General features: G+C 38.2%; 1 protein-coding gene across 4 annotated transcripts in view; it reads right to left on the minus strand.

Moving 5' to 3' along the window:
- CEP350 (centrosomal protein 350) overlaps positions 1-15,560 on the minus strand; it is a 154,853-nt gene that overhangs the window by 71,027 nt on the left and 68,266 nt on the right. For all 4 annotated transcript variants that reach the window (XM_023247840.2, XM_023247842.2, XM_023247839.2 and 1 more), the window contains exons 18-22: positions 12,599-12,709; positions 12,000-12,140; positions 9,537-9,673; positions 8,596-8,718; positions 2,631-2,800 (exon numbers count right to left, since the gene is read on the minus strand). In XM_023247840.2, the coding sequence (XP_023103608.2) occupies positions 2,631-2,800; positions 8,596-8,718; positions 9,537-9,673; positions 12,000-12,140; positions 12,599-12,709 (682 nt within the window). The remainder of the gene's footprint in view (positions 1-2,630; positions 2,801-8,595; positions 8,719-9,536; positions 9,674-11,999; positions 12,141-12,598; positions 12,710-15,560) is intronic.

Raw genomic sequence — 15,560 nt, forward strand, 5'->3', positions numbered from 1 at the left:
TCTTTTAACTTTTGCTTTCCACAAAAAAGCTAGAACACGGTTCAGCCAAGTTCTTTGCCAGTTTATAACAAGGACTGCTTTTCTGCCAGTTTCCAATACCAAATTCCTAATTTCCATCTTCATCAGACTTCATCAGAATCATTTTTAACATCCATATTCCTGCCAATAGTCTCTGCAAGGCAACGCAGGCTTTTTCTCACATGCACCTCAACACTCTTCTTGCCTCTAATCATTACCCAGTTCTAAAGCCACTTCCACATTTTTGATACTTGTTACAGCAGCACCCCATTTCTGGGTAATAAGAGCTATATTCATTAGCTAGATTGTATTTGTACTTCTGGGTAACAAGATTTGCATTAATTGCTAACCATTAATTATAGACTGCTTATGCATAAATTATATTCATTATAAAATTACCAAAAAAAATTTAAGAGATGAGAAAAATCAAAATTGAAAAATCTTCTTGTACTCTCAAGACTGCCTTGCCCATCCTGCTCTGAAGACAACAGTTCTAGACTATTAATCAAATACACTGCTTGAGAGCCAGTCATTAAAAAAAAAGATCCTTAAAGGTGTCATCTGTTGCCAAATTCTGTTTTCTTCATTATGTTGTTTACTACCCATGATTTGATAGGGATACACCTCTTGTTTATGATCCAGGAAGACATAACTAATGAGTTTTAATTTAGTTACTATATCTGACATTATCATTATCTATAAGAAATTGTATCCTTATTATATTATCTAAAATGTAAAGTTCTAATAATGTATTCTGTTTTTATGATTATATTATATATCGATAATAGGATATAAGAAAATTTTTTTAATATCTATTTTCCATTCACATGCATGCTGTCCTAGATTTACTTTGCCTCCCCTTAGGATTATGACACACATTCCTGTTTGTTTTCTTTTTTCATATGAAATTTATTGTCAAATTGGTTTCCATACAACACCCAGTGCTCATCTCAACAGGTGCCCTCCTCAATACCCCTCACCCACCCTCCTCTCCCTCCCACCCCCCATCAACCCTCAGTTTGTTCTCAGTTTGTAAGAGTCTCTTAAGGTTTGGCTCCCTCCCTCTCTAACTTTTTTTTTTTCCTTCCCCTCCCCCAAGGTCTTCTGTTAAATTTCTCAGGTTCCACATAGTGAAAACATATGGTATCTGTCTTTCTCTGTATGGCTTATTTCACTTAGCATCACACTCTCCAGTTCCATCCACGTTGCTACAAAAGGCCATATTTCATTTTTTCTCATTGCCACGTAGTATTCCATTGTGTATATAAACCACAATTTCTTTATCCATTCATCAGTTGATGGACATTTAGGCTCTTTCCATAATTTGGCTATTGTTGAGAGTGCTGCTATAAACATTGGGGTACAAGTGCCCCTAGGCATCAGCACTCCTGTATCCCTTGGGTAAATTCCACTGCTGTTGTTTAACATAGTGTTGGAAGTTCTAGCATCAGCAATCAGACAACATAAGGAAATCAAAGGCATCAAAATTGGCAAAGATGAAGTCAAACTTTCACTTTTTGCAGATGACATGACATTATACATGGAAAACCCGATAGACTAACCAAAAGTCTACTAGAACTGATCCATGAACTCAGCAAAGTCACAGGATACAAAATCAATGTACAGAAATCAGTTGCATTCTTATACACTAATAATGAAGCAACAGAAAGACAAATAAAGAAACTGATCCCATTCACAATTGCACCAAGAATCATAAAATACCTAGGAATAAACCTAACCAAAGATATAAAAGATATGTATGCTGAAAACTATAGAAAGCTTATGAAGGAACTTAAAGAAGATATAAAGAAATGGAAAAATATTCCATACTCATGGATTGGTAGAATAAATATTGTTAAAATGTCAATACTACCCAAAGCTATCTACACATTCAATGCAATCCCAACCAAAATTGCACCAGCATTCTTCTCAAAGCTAGAGCAAGCAATCCTAAAATTTGTATGGAACCACAAAAGACCCCAATTACCAAAGTAATATTGAAGAAGACCAAAGCAGGAGGCATCACAGTCCCAGACTTATTCTCTACTACAAAGCTGTAATCATCAAGACAGCATGGTATTGGCACACACAATCGTGTTTAAAATACTGGTGAGCGGGGGGCGCCTGGGTGGCTCAGTCGGTTAAGCATCCTACTTCGGCTCAGGTCATAATCTCACAGTTCGTGAGTTTGAGGCCTGTGTCAGGTTCTGTGCTGACAGCTCAGAGCCTGGAGCCTGCTTTGGATTCTGTGTTTCCCTCTCTCTCTGCCCCTCCCCGGCTTGCATTCTGTCTTTCTCTCTCTCTTTCAAAAATAAATAAACATTAAAAAAATAAAATAAAATAAAATACAATACAATACAATACAATAAAATAAAATAAAATAAAATAAAATAAAATAAAATAAAATACTGGCAAGGGTAACTGACATAACATGTAACCTTGAAATCGTTTCACGTGGATACATTTAATATCAGATACACACACACACACACACACACACACACACGCTATCATGTTCTAAGCATATCAACTAGCTCAGCCACAAACATCTCCAAGGGCTCTGGAAGCTTCCCCAAACAAGTAACTACACACACACGTGCAAGGAATGTTACCTTTCTCATCAGGAAGAGAGGGTGCACTGTCACTTCGTAGAGAATCATCTGCAGCGGTCTGAACCTGTTCATCAATAGAACTCTCCATCTTTTCACCATGAAGCTTCCTCTCATTTTCCTTAGAAGATAGAACTGAGGGACTTTCTTGACGGCTGCTACCACTGCTACTTCTGTTTATAGATATTATGGAAACAAACCAAAGAAAGGGGGGGGGGGTGAGAAAGCAAGGTTCATTACTTCAAAGTAAACTTATTTGACTAAGGGAGTGTGTCTTATGATCAAGATATGAAATGATGAAAGATGTAACACAAAACATAAAATGCTAAATAGAGAAAAGTCCGAGAAGAAACTGTTTTAGGAAAGATGAGTAGGGGAGAGGAAGGTTTGACTGTTAAATAGTCATGGGAGGCAACCACAATTCTCAGGCTATAACTTTTCTTCCCCCTTCATTTTATTTTATTTTATTTTTTTAATGTTTTATTTATTTTTGAGACAGGGAGAGACAGAGCATGAACAGGGGAGGGTCAGAGAGAGGGAGACACAGAATCTGAAACAGGCTCCAGGCTCTGAACTGTCAGCACAGAGCCCGACGCGGGGCTCCAACCCACGGACCGCGAGATCATGACCTGAGCCAAAGTCAGCCGCTTAACCGACTGAGCCACCCAGGTGCCCCGCCCCTTTATTTTAAAATCAAGCTACTGGAAAAAGGGGCTTCTGCTTGGCTATTTCAACTTTTCCACAACATCACAATTAATCACAATCTGCTTCAATCCCAACTACTCTACTGGAACTGCTCTTGTAACCTCTACCTGAATTCAATTGCCAAATCTAATAGATAATTCTTCTGCAACATTATATGGTGTTGATCTCTACCTCCTTCTTTATAACCTCCACTTGCTAAAGCAAATGTAGTAAAATGTTAACATCGGTGCAATGTGGATAAAAGATATTAACTCTGTATTATTCTTGCAACATTTCTGTAAGCTCAAAATTATATCAAAACTAAATGTCAAATAAAAGACTCTCCTTTGTTACACTCTCTGATTCTACTCTCACCAGCTTTTCTTCCTTTCTTCCGAACAAGTTTTTCTGCTTCTTTCACTTCCTTTTAAATTTTCCTGGCTTTCCTTAAAATGATGGTGACTCCCAGTGTTTTGTTTTTGGTCCCTTTCTGTTTTATGCTACATACTCTCTTTGGCAATCTTATGTATCTCTATAATCTTCTTTTAACTTGTTTTATTTTTTATTTAATTACATCCAAATTAGTAAGCATACAGTGGAACAATGATTTCAGGAGTAGATGCCTTAGCGCCCCTTACCCATTTAGCCCATCCCCCCCCACACCCCCTCCAGTAACCCTCTGTTTGTTCTCCATATTTATGAGTCTCTTCTGTTTTGTCCCCCTCCCTGTTTTTATATTATTTTTGTTTCCCGTCCCTTATGTTCATCTGTTTTGTCTCTTAAAGTCCTCATATGAGTGAAGTCATGATTTTTGTTTTTCTCTAATTTCACTTAGCATAATACCCTCCAGTTCCATCCACGTAGTTGCAAATGGCAAGATTTCATTCTTTCTGATTGCCAAGTAATACTCCAGTGTGTATATATACCACATCTTCTTTAGCCATTCATCCACTGATGGACATTTGGGCTCTTTCCACACTTCGGCTATTGTTGATAGTGCTGCTATAAACATTGGGTGCATGTGTCCCTTCGAAACAGCACACATATATCCTGTGGATATATGTGTTGTATATATGCCGTATATGTGTCGTGGATATATGTCCCGTGCTGGGTCGTAGGGTAGTTCTATTTTTAGTTTCTTGAGGAACCTCCAAACTGTTTTCCAGAGTGGTTGCATCAGCTTGCATTTCCACCAACAATGCAAAAGAGATCCTCTTTCTCCATATCCTCGCCAACATCTGTTGTTGCCTGAGTTATTAATTTAGCCATTCTGACAGGTGGTAAGGTGGTATCTCATTGTGGTTTTGATTTGTATTTCCCTGATGATGAGTGATGTTGAGCATTTTTTCATGTGTCAGTTGGCCATCTGGATGTCTTCTTTGGAGAAGTGTCTATTCATGTCTTTTGCCCATTTCTTCACTGGATTATTTTTTTTTCGGTGTTGAGTTTGAGAAGTTCTTTATAGATTTTGGATACTAAGCCTTTATCTGATATGTCACTTGCAAATATCTTCTCCCATTCTGTCAGTTGCCTTTTAGTTTTGCTGATTGTTTCCTTCGCTGTGCAGAAGCTTTTTATTTTGATGAGGTCCCAATAGTTCAATTTTGCTTTTGTTTCCCTTGCCTCCAGAGACGTGTTGAGTAAGAAGCTGCTGTAGCCAAGATCAAAGAGGTTTTTGCCTGCTTTCTCCTCGAGGATTTTGATGGCTTCCTGTCTTACATTTAGGTCTTTCATCCATTTTGAGTTTATTTTTGTGTATGGTGTAAGAAAGTGGTCCAGGTGCATTCTTCTGCATGTCACTGTCCAGATTTCCCAGCACCACTTGCTGAAGAGACTGTCTTGATTCCATTGGATATTCTTTCTTGCTTTGTCAAAGATTAGTTGGCCATACGTTTGTGGGTCCATTTCTGGGTTCTCTATTCTGTTCCATTGATCTGAGTGTCTGTTCTTGTGCCAGTACCATACTGTCTGGATGATTACAGCTTTGTAATACAGCTTGAAGTCTGGGATTGTGATGCCTCCTGCTTTGGTTTTCTTTTTCAAGATTGCTTTGGCTATTAGGGAACTTTTCTGGTTCCATACAAATTTTAGGATTATTTGTTCTAGCTCTGTGAAGAATGCTGGTGTTATTCTGATAGGGATTATGCACCTCTATAATTTTAACTATGGTCATTTAGATTGAGCCTCATATCTGTATCAGCTAGCTTTGTCCTTCCCCTGACTTTAAGCCTTAAATTTCCAAATGCTCAGCAAACTTGTTTTCGAAGTCAGTGTTTTCCTTTCTCCCCCTTTGCTTTCCTAAGTTTATTCATTCATTTAAATATACATGGAGAGACATAGCCAATCACAAGCCATGTTTTGAGAGCCTCTGCGTGAGTTCTCTCCTCTTCTGAAATGCCCTTCCTTCCCTGTCTGCCTAATAAACTGCTAATTTAAGACTCAGTTCAAGTATCATTTCTGCAAAGTGCTTGTGGATACCTTCTCCCACTCCCAAGGAAGATTTGGTCACCTCTGTATCTGTATTTATACTGGGTTTTTTTGTGTAGGTTTCTAAAATAGTATTTATCAGAATATTGTGCAATTATATGTCCAGTTTAATAATGTTTTTGAAAGTATAAATCCTATAATATAGCTATAAGGTAAAAGATATAATGCAGGAGCCAGCAAGTGCTTTAAAGTCAGAAGGATATGGGATTAACCTCAGTTATTCCATTCAGCAGTATGTACCAGTAATCACTCACTGAATAAACATGCAGTAGATTGCCTGCCTTCTGTGTGCTAGGCATTTTGCTAAGTTCTAGGGATAGCAGTCCTCATTCGAATGGCTATAATAAAAAAGACGGGCGTGTGGGTGGCTCAGTTGGTGAAGTGTCTGACTTTGGCTCAGGTCATGATCTCATGGTTAGTGGGTTCGAGCCCCAAGTCAGGCTCTGTGCTGACAGCTCGGAGCTCAGAGCTCAGAGCTCAAAGCCTGCTTTGGATTCTGTGTCTCCGTCTCTCTACCCCTCCCCCACTCACGCTCTATCTCTCTCTGTCTCTCAAAAATGAATAAACATTAAAAAATTTTTTTAAAAATATGTGTTTATATATACAATGGAATACTACTTGGCAATGAGAAAGAATGAAATCCTGCCATTTGCAGCAACGTGGATGGAACTGGAGGGTATTATGCTAAATGAAATAAGTCAGTCAGAGAAAAACAGATATCATATGTTTTCACTCTATGTGGAAGTTGAGAAACTTAACAGAAGACCATGAGGGAAAGGAAGGGGAAAAAATTAGTTACGAACAGAGAGGGAGGGAGGCAAACCATAAGAGACCCTTAAATACAGAGAACAAACAGAGGGTTAATGGGGAGGGGAGATGGGGGGAGAGGGGAAAATGGGTCATGGGCATTGAGGAAGGCACTTGTTGGGATGAGCACCGGGCATTGTATTTAAGTAATGAATCACAGGAATCTACCCCCAAAACCAAGAGCACACTGTATGTTAGCCAACTTGACAATAAATTTTATTTAAAAAAAAAAAGAAGCAGGAGGAGGAGGAGGAGGGGAAGTGATTGCTAATGGATACAGGGCTTCTTCTGGGGGTGAAGAAAATGAAGGCCTCAAAGAACTTCTAGTCTAGTCCGTAACTGACAAATAAAGGAATGGGATATAGAAGGCAGTAGAGGCTGTAACAGTTACATTTGGAGTGCTATGGGAGAACACATAGAAGGCATTATCTAGAGCAGACTGATTCTTGGAGGGGCAGTAAAAGTAAATGAAATAGAGGAGAGAAGGTCTAGAAAACAGGTACATCATATGTAATGGTACAAAAGACAAAGAGAGCATGGTTCTTGCAGAGAATTAGAATAGTTCCAATTAGTGGAATATGAAAAAGGGGAAAATGCCAAGAGACAGGGCTGGCATGAACCAAAGCCGCAATAATAAAGGAACTTTCATGCTCTACTAAGTGGCTCTAAAGAAATACCGAAGGTTTCAAACAGGTGAATAGCAAATTGACTGCAGGGGCACCTGAATGGCTCAGCTGGTTAAGCGTCAGACTTCAGCTCAGGTCATAATCTTTCAGTTCATGAGTTTGACCCCACATCGGGCACTATGCTGACAGCACAGAGCCTGGAGCCTGCTTCAGATTCTGTGTCTCCCTCTCTCTCTGCTCCTCTCCTGCTCACGCTCTGTCTCTGTCTCTCTCTCTCTCAAAAATGAATAAACTTGAAAAAAAAAAAAAAAAGCAAATTGACTGCAAATTTTAGAAAAATCACCTAGTTACCATGTGGTTGTGCAGAGACTGGGGAAAGGTAAGAGAACAGGGAAACCTATTAGGAATCCCCTGTAGTAACCCAGTGGACAGTGGACAGCCTAAATGAACAAAGTATCAGTGAAGCTTAAATGAAAATCATACAGCTCCAGAGATACAGCAGATACTTAATACCCAACAATAATGCTTTTTAGTCTCATGACTTTATTTTTTGGTATTATTTATTTTTGAGAGACAGAGAGCACAAGCAGGGGAGGGTCAGAGAGAGAGGGATACACAGAATCTGAAGCAGGCTCCAGGCTCTGAGCTGTCAGCACAGAGCCCGACGCGGGGCTAGAACCCACAATCTGTGAGAACATGACCTGAGCCGAAGTAGGACGCTTAACCAACTGAGCTACCCACGCACCCCTCATGACTTAATTTTTTTAATTGAGGTTTTACTTTGACAATGTGGGTATCCTACCTGGAGGAATGCTAGAAAAGTGGCTTTGAAAATCTTCTAACCCAAGGACAGAATTGAAAACTACAGATATTAATACCACGCAAGAACCAATGACTAAGTATTCGATCTTCTTTTATGATGATAAAAATTAGTAGATGCAGTAATGTCAAGAAATATGGATGTTAGCAAAGCAATGGACAATAAACATAGACCTTGGAGCCAGATAAACCAAGGTTCAATTCCTTGGTGTGCCACTATCTATGTGACCTTGGGTGAGTTTCTAACAGCTCCATGAGCCTCTGTTCCCTACTATAAAATGAGGGCAGTATCTGTTTTGGAAGGTGGTTAAAATTAAACGTAGGAAAAACAAACTTACATAGTGCTTGTACAACGCAGGCTCCCAAGGAATGATAGTTACATTACTACAAGGAGCAACTACTTTATAAATCAGCTAATCAAATGGGGAAGTCTGAACTTTGAAGGGGAAAAAACTATTTCATATAAAGAAATGAGATTAAAAGTAAAAAAGAAAAAGCAATGTCTAAGCCATTTATCAGATTTTACTAAATCATACTGTTTTTACCTTCGATCATGATTCTTATATCTTGATGACTCAGAATAACTATCATATGAAGGGGAATACTTCTGATGCTTTGAGTCAAGGGTCCCTTCTTTACTCTGGGAGAGTGAAACAGATGGACTTTTCCTACAAAGACAAAAAAACCTGATTAAATATTTAAAGTTTCTAATAAGAGAAGGGCTTTAAAAACCATTTAACATCAATACGAGATAAAATCTTGAATAAACAGAAATTCTGAAACAGCTATTACAAAGTATCTGAGAAAGGCATTCACGCATAGAAAATAGTATCTTCTGCTTTATGACAAATAAACACAAATCACCCCAGGTATCAATAAATATAAATAGCCTTAAAACTGATGAATCAGAGACGGTCAAAATGTGATGTGAAAAAAAAAAAAAAACACACACAAGCATGATCACATCACCCAGGCTGCCTAAAAATTCTCAAATGACTTTTCATTGTTCCTAGAATAAACTCCAAAATCCTCTGGGTCTGCAATGCCCTACCATACTCCGGTCCCTGCACTATCTCCTACCATTCATCCCTTTGCTCTCTGCCTCCAGTCACATTAGTCTTCCCTCATTTTCTCGTCCTACCTTTGCGTGTACTGACCTGCCTATTCTTTCTCCTTTACATCGCTCACTCCTTTTCACCCACTAATCTCCCCATAACTTTACTTCCTCAGGAAAATCTTCTCTGATGTCCCTGCATCCCCAAGCTATTCAAATTCCTTTGTCACATATCTCAGGAACATATGTTCTTTTCTCTTGTAACACTTAACCTGTTTGTAAGTGTGACTTCACTTAAGTGAATATTTGATTACAATATCTATCCCCCCCCCCCCCAAACTGTATGTCTGTAACTATATTCCCAGTACGCACAACAGTGCCTGGGACATAGTAGACACTCATTGCACATTTGCCGAATGACTGAATATTAACCTATCTGCTTCAGCTCTGGTCCTCAGCTGTTTCACGAAGTCGGGAGCATGCTGCCGCTGGTGGTCATACAGCGTTGCTAGGGGAGCTCCTGAAGCAGTAATGGCATCTGAGATATGAGTCCGAGTCAACTCTGCCATCTAAATAAGAACACACACAAGGCAAAAGCAGACATTAAAAAATGGTAACATCACAGAAACTGAGAAGGAGCATAGTGTCTTTGAAAGGTCACTGGATTGAGGGGCGCCTAGGTGGCTCAGTCGGTTGAGCGTCCGGCTTCGGCTCAGGTCATTCATGATCTCACAGTTTGTGAGTTTGAGCCCCGCATCAGACTCTGTGCTGACAGCTCAGAGCCTGGAGCCTGCTTTGGATTCCGTGTCTCCCTCTCTCTCTGCCCCTCTGCCACTCACACTCTGTCTCTCTCTCTCCTTCAAAAATAAATAAACATTAAAAAAAAAAATTAAAAAAAAAAAAAAAGAAAGGTCACCGGATTGAGAGCAAGTTAATTCTGCCATAATAGGTAAAGTGCCGTGGGCAAGTCATTTAGACTCTTTTAGTCTCAATAGCTTCCTTATAAAAACAAAGAGTTGGATGGAGCACATGATTTCTAAGGGTTCATCCAGTTACAGCACTATGAATTAAGACAAAATCTTCAAGTCATATAATAGGCCATAGTAAACCAAAAATTAAATCTTCCTTCAAGAATCAATTCAATTACTACTTCCTATCTGTTTTCTGACCTACAATGTCAAGTGTTTTCCCTATTATTAGGCACTTCTGCGAAGGCTCCATGTATTACTCATCTGGTATTTATTCAGTCACTGCCTTGACAACTTGAAGCGTTTTTGAAATCTTTGTTAGTGTTGTCTAAAATTTTCTTAAAATAATTCCAACTTATTTGCACAATCCCACTGTACCCAACACAGTAGGTTTGTGGCTTTTTAGTAACATCCACATGCAGCCAAAAATCCATGCATAACTTTTGACTTCCCCAGAATTGAACTACTAATAGTCTACTGTTGACTAGAAGCCTTACCACTAACATAAAGTTGATTCACACATATTTGGGACATTATATACATTATACACTACATTGTATATATGTATAATTGGGTATATATGTATAATTCTTACAATACAGTAAGCTAGAGGAAAGAAAATGTTATGAAGAAAATCCTAAGGAAGAAAAATTACATTTATAGTACCGTAAGGTATTTGTCAAAAAAATTTGCAGTTGACCTTTACAGTTCAAATGCATGTTTTTCAAGAGTCAACTGTATTCTTTCTTTTTTAAGGTTTATCTATTTATTGAGAGAGAGAGAGAGAAAGAGAGAGAGAGAGAGAGAGAGGAGGAGAGAGAGAGAGAGAGAAAGAGAGAGAGAGAGAGAGAGAGAGCATCCCAAGCAGGCTCCGCAACAGTGCAGAGCCTGACACAGGACTTCATCCCCCCCATAAGATCATGACCTGAGCCAAAATTGAGAGTCAGACGCCTAACCCACTGGGTCAACCCGGCGTCCTAAGAGTCAGCTGTAATCTATTTCTTGATTACGGTGGCATTTATAGGGATGGATAGATAGATAAAAAAGACACAGATATACATATAGATATGGTAGCTACATCTATTTGACAAATGTATCTTACATATGTATCAAAACTCATCAAATAGTGTACTTATAATGGGTATATTTTATTATTTGTAAATTATACATCATAAAATCAGTATATATATTTGAAAGATTTTATTTTTGTATGTATGTATGTATGTATTTGAGAGAGAAAGAGAGAGCGGGGGACAGGCAAAGGAAGAGGGAGAAAGAGAGGATGTTAAGCAGGCCCCACGTCCAGCACGGAGCCTGACGCAGGGCACCATCTCACCCCCATGAGATTGGAACCTGAGCTGAAATCAAGAGTCAGACACTTAACCAAATGAGCCACCCATGCCTCATAAAGTCAATATATTTTTTAAAAGCTTACTCTAGGACAGACATTTAGAGTTTCTCCATCTTTTTTTCCAGCGTCTGTATCACTCACATGTATAATATACTACAATAAATGGTGCCTCTTAATTCAATAGTGTATGGCTCCCACTGAAAGTCACTGATTAAAAGTATGTATTTGTGGGGCACCTTGGTGGCTCAGTCGGTTGAGCATCTGACTTCGGCTCAGGTCGTGATCTCGTGGTTCATGAGTTCGAGCCCCACGTCGGGCTTTGTGCTGACAGCTCGGAGTCTGGAGCCTGAAGCTTTCAGATTCTGTGTGTCCCTCTCTCTCTCTGCCCCTCCCCTGCTTGCACTCTGTCTCTCTCTCTCTCTCAAAAGTAAACATTAAAAAAAAAAAATTTAAATAAATAAAATAAATCTTTGAAAAAAAGAAAGTACATATTTGCTAGATGTTAGAAACCCATTACGGTGAAGACCAAATTTACTCAGCATGACTAAAAAGAAAAGGGCTCTCAATGGCTCTTACTTCACAGATTTGGCGAGCTGCATCTGTGGTGAGGCGAGCAGTCTCTGTTTGCTGAGCAGCTATTTTACAAGTTGCTTCCTGCAGGACTTCGGTGACTTCCCGCTGTGATTTGACCACCTGCTGTAATGATTCTGCGTGGACCTGAAAATAAAAAGGAGTAAAAAGAGAGCTTATGTTATGTTATGTCACAGTCTCTCCCTGCCCCAAATTAGCTTTAATCTGTAAAATTGTTTCATGGATCAAATGCCTTGTAAAATAAAACATTAGACTATTATCTGGGTTTCTTGTCTTAAAATCTAGAGTCTTAAAACCACTGCTGGAGTTTAATTTTTAACTCCAGTGTTCGTGAGTTGAGGTTTCTTTAAACAAGTAACTGCTATGTACCTCAGTTGCCGCTTCTCTAAATTGGGGATAAATCCTGACTAATTTATTTCACAGGAATCAAGTGACAGGAAATTACCCCATATGGCATAACGTATGAAAGCACTATTATTTACATCTTTTCTTTTATACTCCTATATAATTAAAAGAATACTAACACCATTTCAAAGATACAAATTTAGGTACAAATAACCAGTACCTGTTGCAAAAATAAGTACCTGAGCTGCTTTGTTTCGGGTTTCTTCTAATTGTCTCTGACACTCCAGAGCCTCTTGTTCAGCCTTCAATTTCAAAAGGGCCAAGTCTCTTTCATGGCGTTGCTGCTGTGCCTTCAAAAGAAAAAAATGATCGACTATTAATTCTAAGACGCTAAACTATTTTAACACAGTGACTATATTACACGTAATGCTATTTTCCTAACACAAATTTTTTGAAGCAACCAATGAGAGCTTAAAGGAAAGACAGCAAATAGGATGGACACAAATCATTTATCAAAGACTTAACGACCACCTACTATGTGTCAAATAATGTAGTAATATAAAAAATTTCCAAGGCACACAGGACTAAGAACTCATACTAAAAAGCTGGATTCAAAGCCAAATCGATAGTACCTAACTCTTTAGAAGAGATTAAAATGTCCTATGTGTGAACATAAAGATAACACCTCACATCTCAGAATTTTATGATTCCTTTATTTTGGCTGTGAAGGAGCAGTTTCATAAAAATGCTGCCCCAAAGAAGGTCTCCTTCTCACCAGGACCCTTTGTTTCCATTATTCCATACAATGCTACCTATAAATTTATATTTTTTTCATTGGTTCTGGAATAGTGCTAAATGTAGGTTTTCTAAAGGTGGTGAGGCTGTATATAAAGTTATACAATGCCCTGCACAAATACGAAAGCCCAGAATTATAATTATATTCATAAAATGGTAGAAAAACTCAGTGCTTTTTTGGATTCCTAGGTAAACATGGCTCTGGGGTCATTTCTCCATTCCAGTGACATAACCACCATAGTTGTTATAAGTCCCTCCCCCTTCTCCTGAAGGGAACATTTGGAAATGTCTGGGCAATTTTTGCTGTCATGACTGGACAGTACTACTGTCATTTGTTGGGAGAGGTGCAGGAATGCTGAACTTCTTGCGAAGTATGGGACAATTCCACACAAAGAACACTCTTTAGATATTTGGGAAGGAACAACTACAAAATAAAATCGGAAAAAAAAAATATTTACAACAGCACCAAAAGACATAAAATATTTGGGAAGAAATTTAAAAATGTGTAAGATCTTGGGGCACCTGGGTGGCCCAGCAGGATAAGTGACCAACTCTTGATTTTGGCTCAAGTCATGATTTCGCAGTTCGTGAGTTTGAGCCCCACATCAGGCTCTGTGCTGATGGTGCACAGCCTGCTTGGGATTCTCCCTCTCTCCTCTCTCTGCCCCTCCTATGTTCTCTCTCTCTCTCTCTCTCTCTCTCTCTCTCTCTCTCTCTCAAAATAAGTAAAATAAACTTTTAAAAACATTTTTTAAATGTGTAAGATCTTTACACTGAAAATTACGTTGCTGAAATATTTTTAAAACCTAAGCAGACACAGATATCACATTCATGAATTAGAAAATGCCACTGTTAAGATATAAAGTTTTGAGAATGTAAGCTGGTGCAGCCACTCTGGAAAACAGTATAGAGGTTCCTCAGAAAACTAAAAATAGAACTACCCTACAGCCCAGCAATTGCACTACTAGGTATTTATCCAAGGGATACAGGTGTGCTGTTTCGAAAGGACACGTGCACCCCCATGTTTATAGCAGCACTGTCAACAATAGCCCAAGTATGGAAAGAGCCCAAATAACCATCAACAGATGAATGGATAAAGAAGATGTGGTATTGGTATATATATGTGTGTATACACACACACACACACACACACACACACACACACACACACACACACAAAGGAGTATTACTCGGCAATCAAAAAGAATGGAATCTTGCCATTTGCAACTACGTGGATGGAACTGGAGGGTATTATGCTAAGTGAAAGTAGGGCAAGACAAGTATCATATGACTTCACTCATATGAGGACTTTAAGAGACAAAACAGATGAACATAAAGGAAGGGAAGCAAAAATCATATAAAAACAGGGAGGGGGACAAAACATAAGAGGCTCTTAAATATGGAAAACAAACAGAGGGTTACTGGAGGAGGTGTGGGAGATGGGACAGGCTAAATGGGTAAAGGGCACTAAGACATCTACTCCTGAAATCATTGTTGCACTATATGCTAACTAATTTGGATATAAATTAAAAAAATAAAATTAAATTAAAAAAATTTTTTTAATGTTATATAGCACAGAAAAAAAAAAAAAACTATAAAGTCTACCCCCAAATTGATCTGATTCTTTTTTTTTTAATAATTTTTTTAAATAAGATTTCATAACTTGGGCATTACACTTAATTGAGATTTCTAGATTTTCTTGGAAATCATCTATAGATTCAATGCCATTCAAATCAAAATTATACCAGGCATTTTTTTTCCTTTTCTTTTTTTTTTTTTTGTATAAACTGATAAACTGATTCTAAAAGTTATGTAGAAATGTAAAAAAAAAAAAAACCTAAAATGGCCAAAACCACCTTGAGAAAGAACAAAGTTGAAGTAATTACACTCTGATTTCATGACTCACTCTAAAGGCATGTTAAAACAGTATGGTGCTGGAGTTAAGGACAGACAAACAGATCAATGGAAAAGGACAGAGTCCAGAAACAGATCGACACATAAGTGACCACTTAATTGTTGATAAAGGTACCTAGGTAATTTAAGTCTTTTTAAGAAAATAGTGATGAAACAACTGAAAATCTACATGGAGGAAAAGATAAACTTTGGTCCCTTCTTCACACCCCATAACTAACTTGAGATGGTTCACACACTTAAATATAAAAGCCAAAACTATAACACTTTTTGGAAAAACATAAAAGAATATTTTTGTTACAGTACCTTAATATCTTAGGATAGGCAAAGATTTCTTAGAAAACAAAAGGGACTACCATAAAAGAAAAAAATTAAAAACTAGATTTCATTAAAATTAAAATATTCTGCACTTCAAAAGATACAGTTTAAAAATAAAAGGGCAAAAAAAGAAAAAAATTTTTTAATTAAAAGGCAAGCCAAGGACAGAGAAACAGT

The sequence above is a fragment of the Felis catus genome, chromosome F1, assembly GCF_018350175.1.
Source record: "Felis catus isolate Fca126 chromosome F1, F.catus_Fca126_mat1.0, whole genome shotgun sequence".
Lineage (NCBI taxonomy): Eukaryota > Metazoa > Chordata > Mammalia > Carnivora > Felidae > Felis > Felis catus.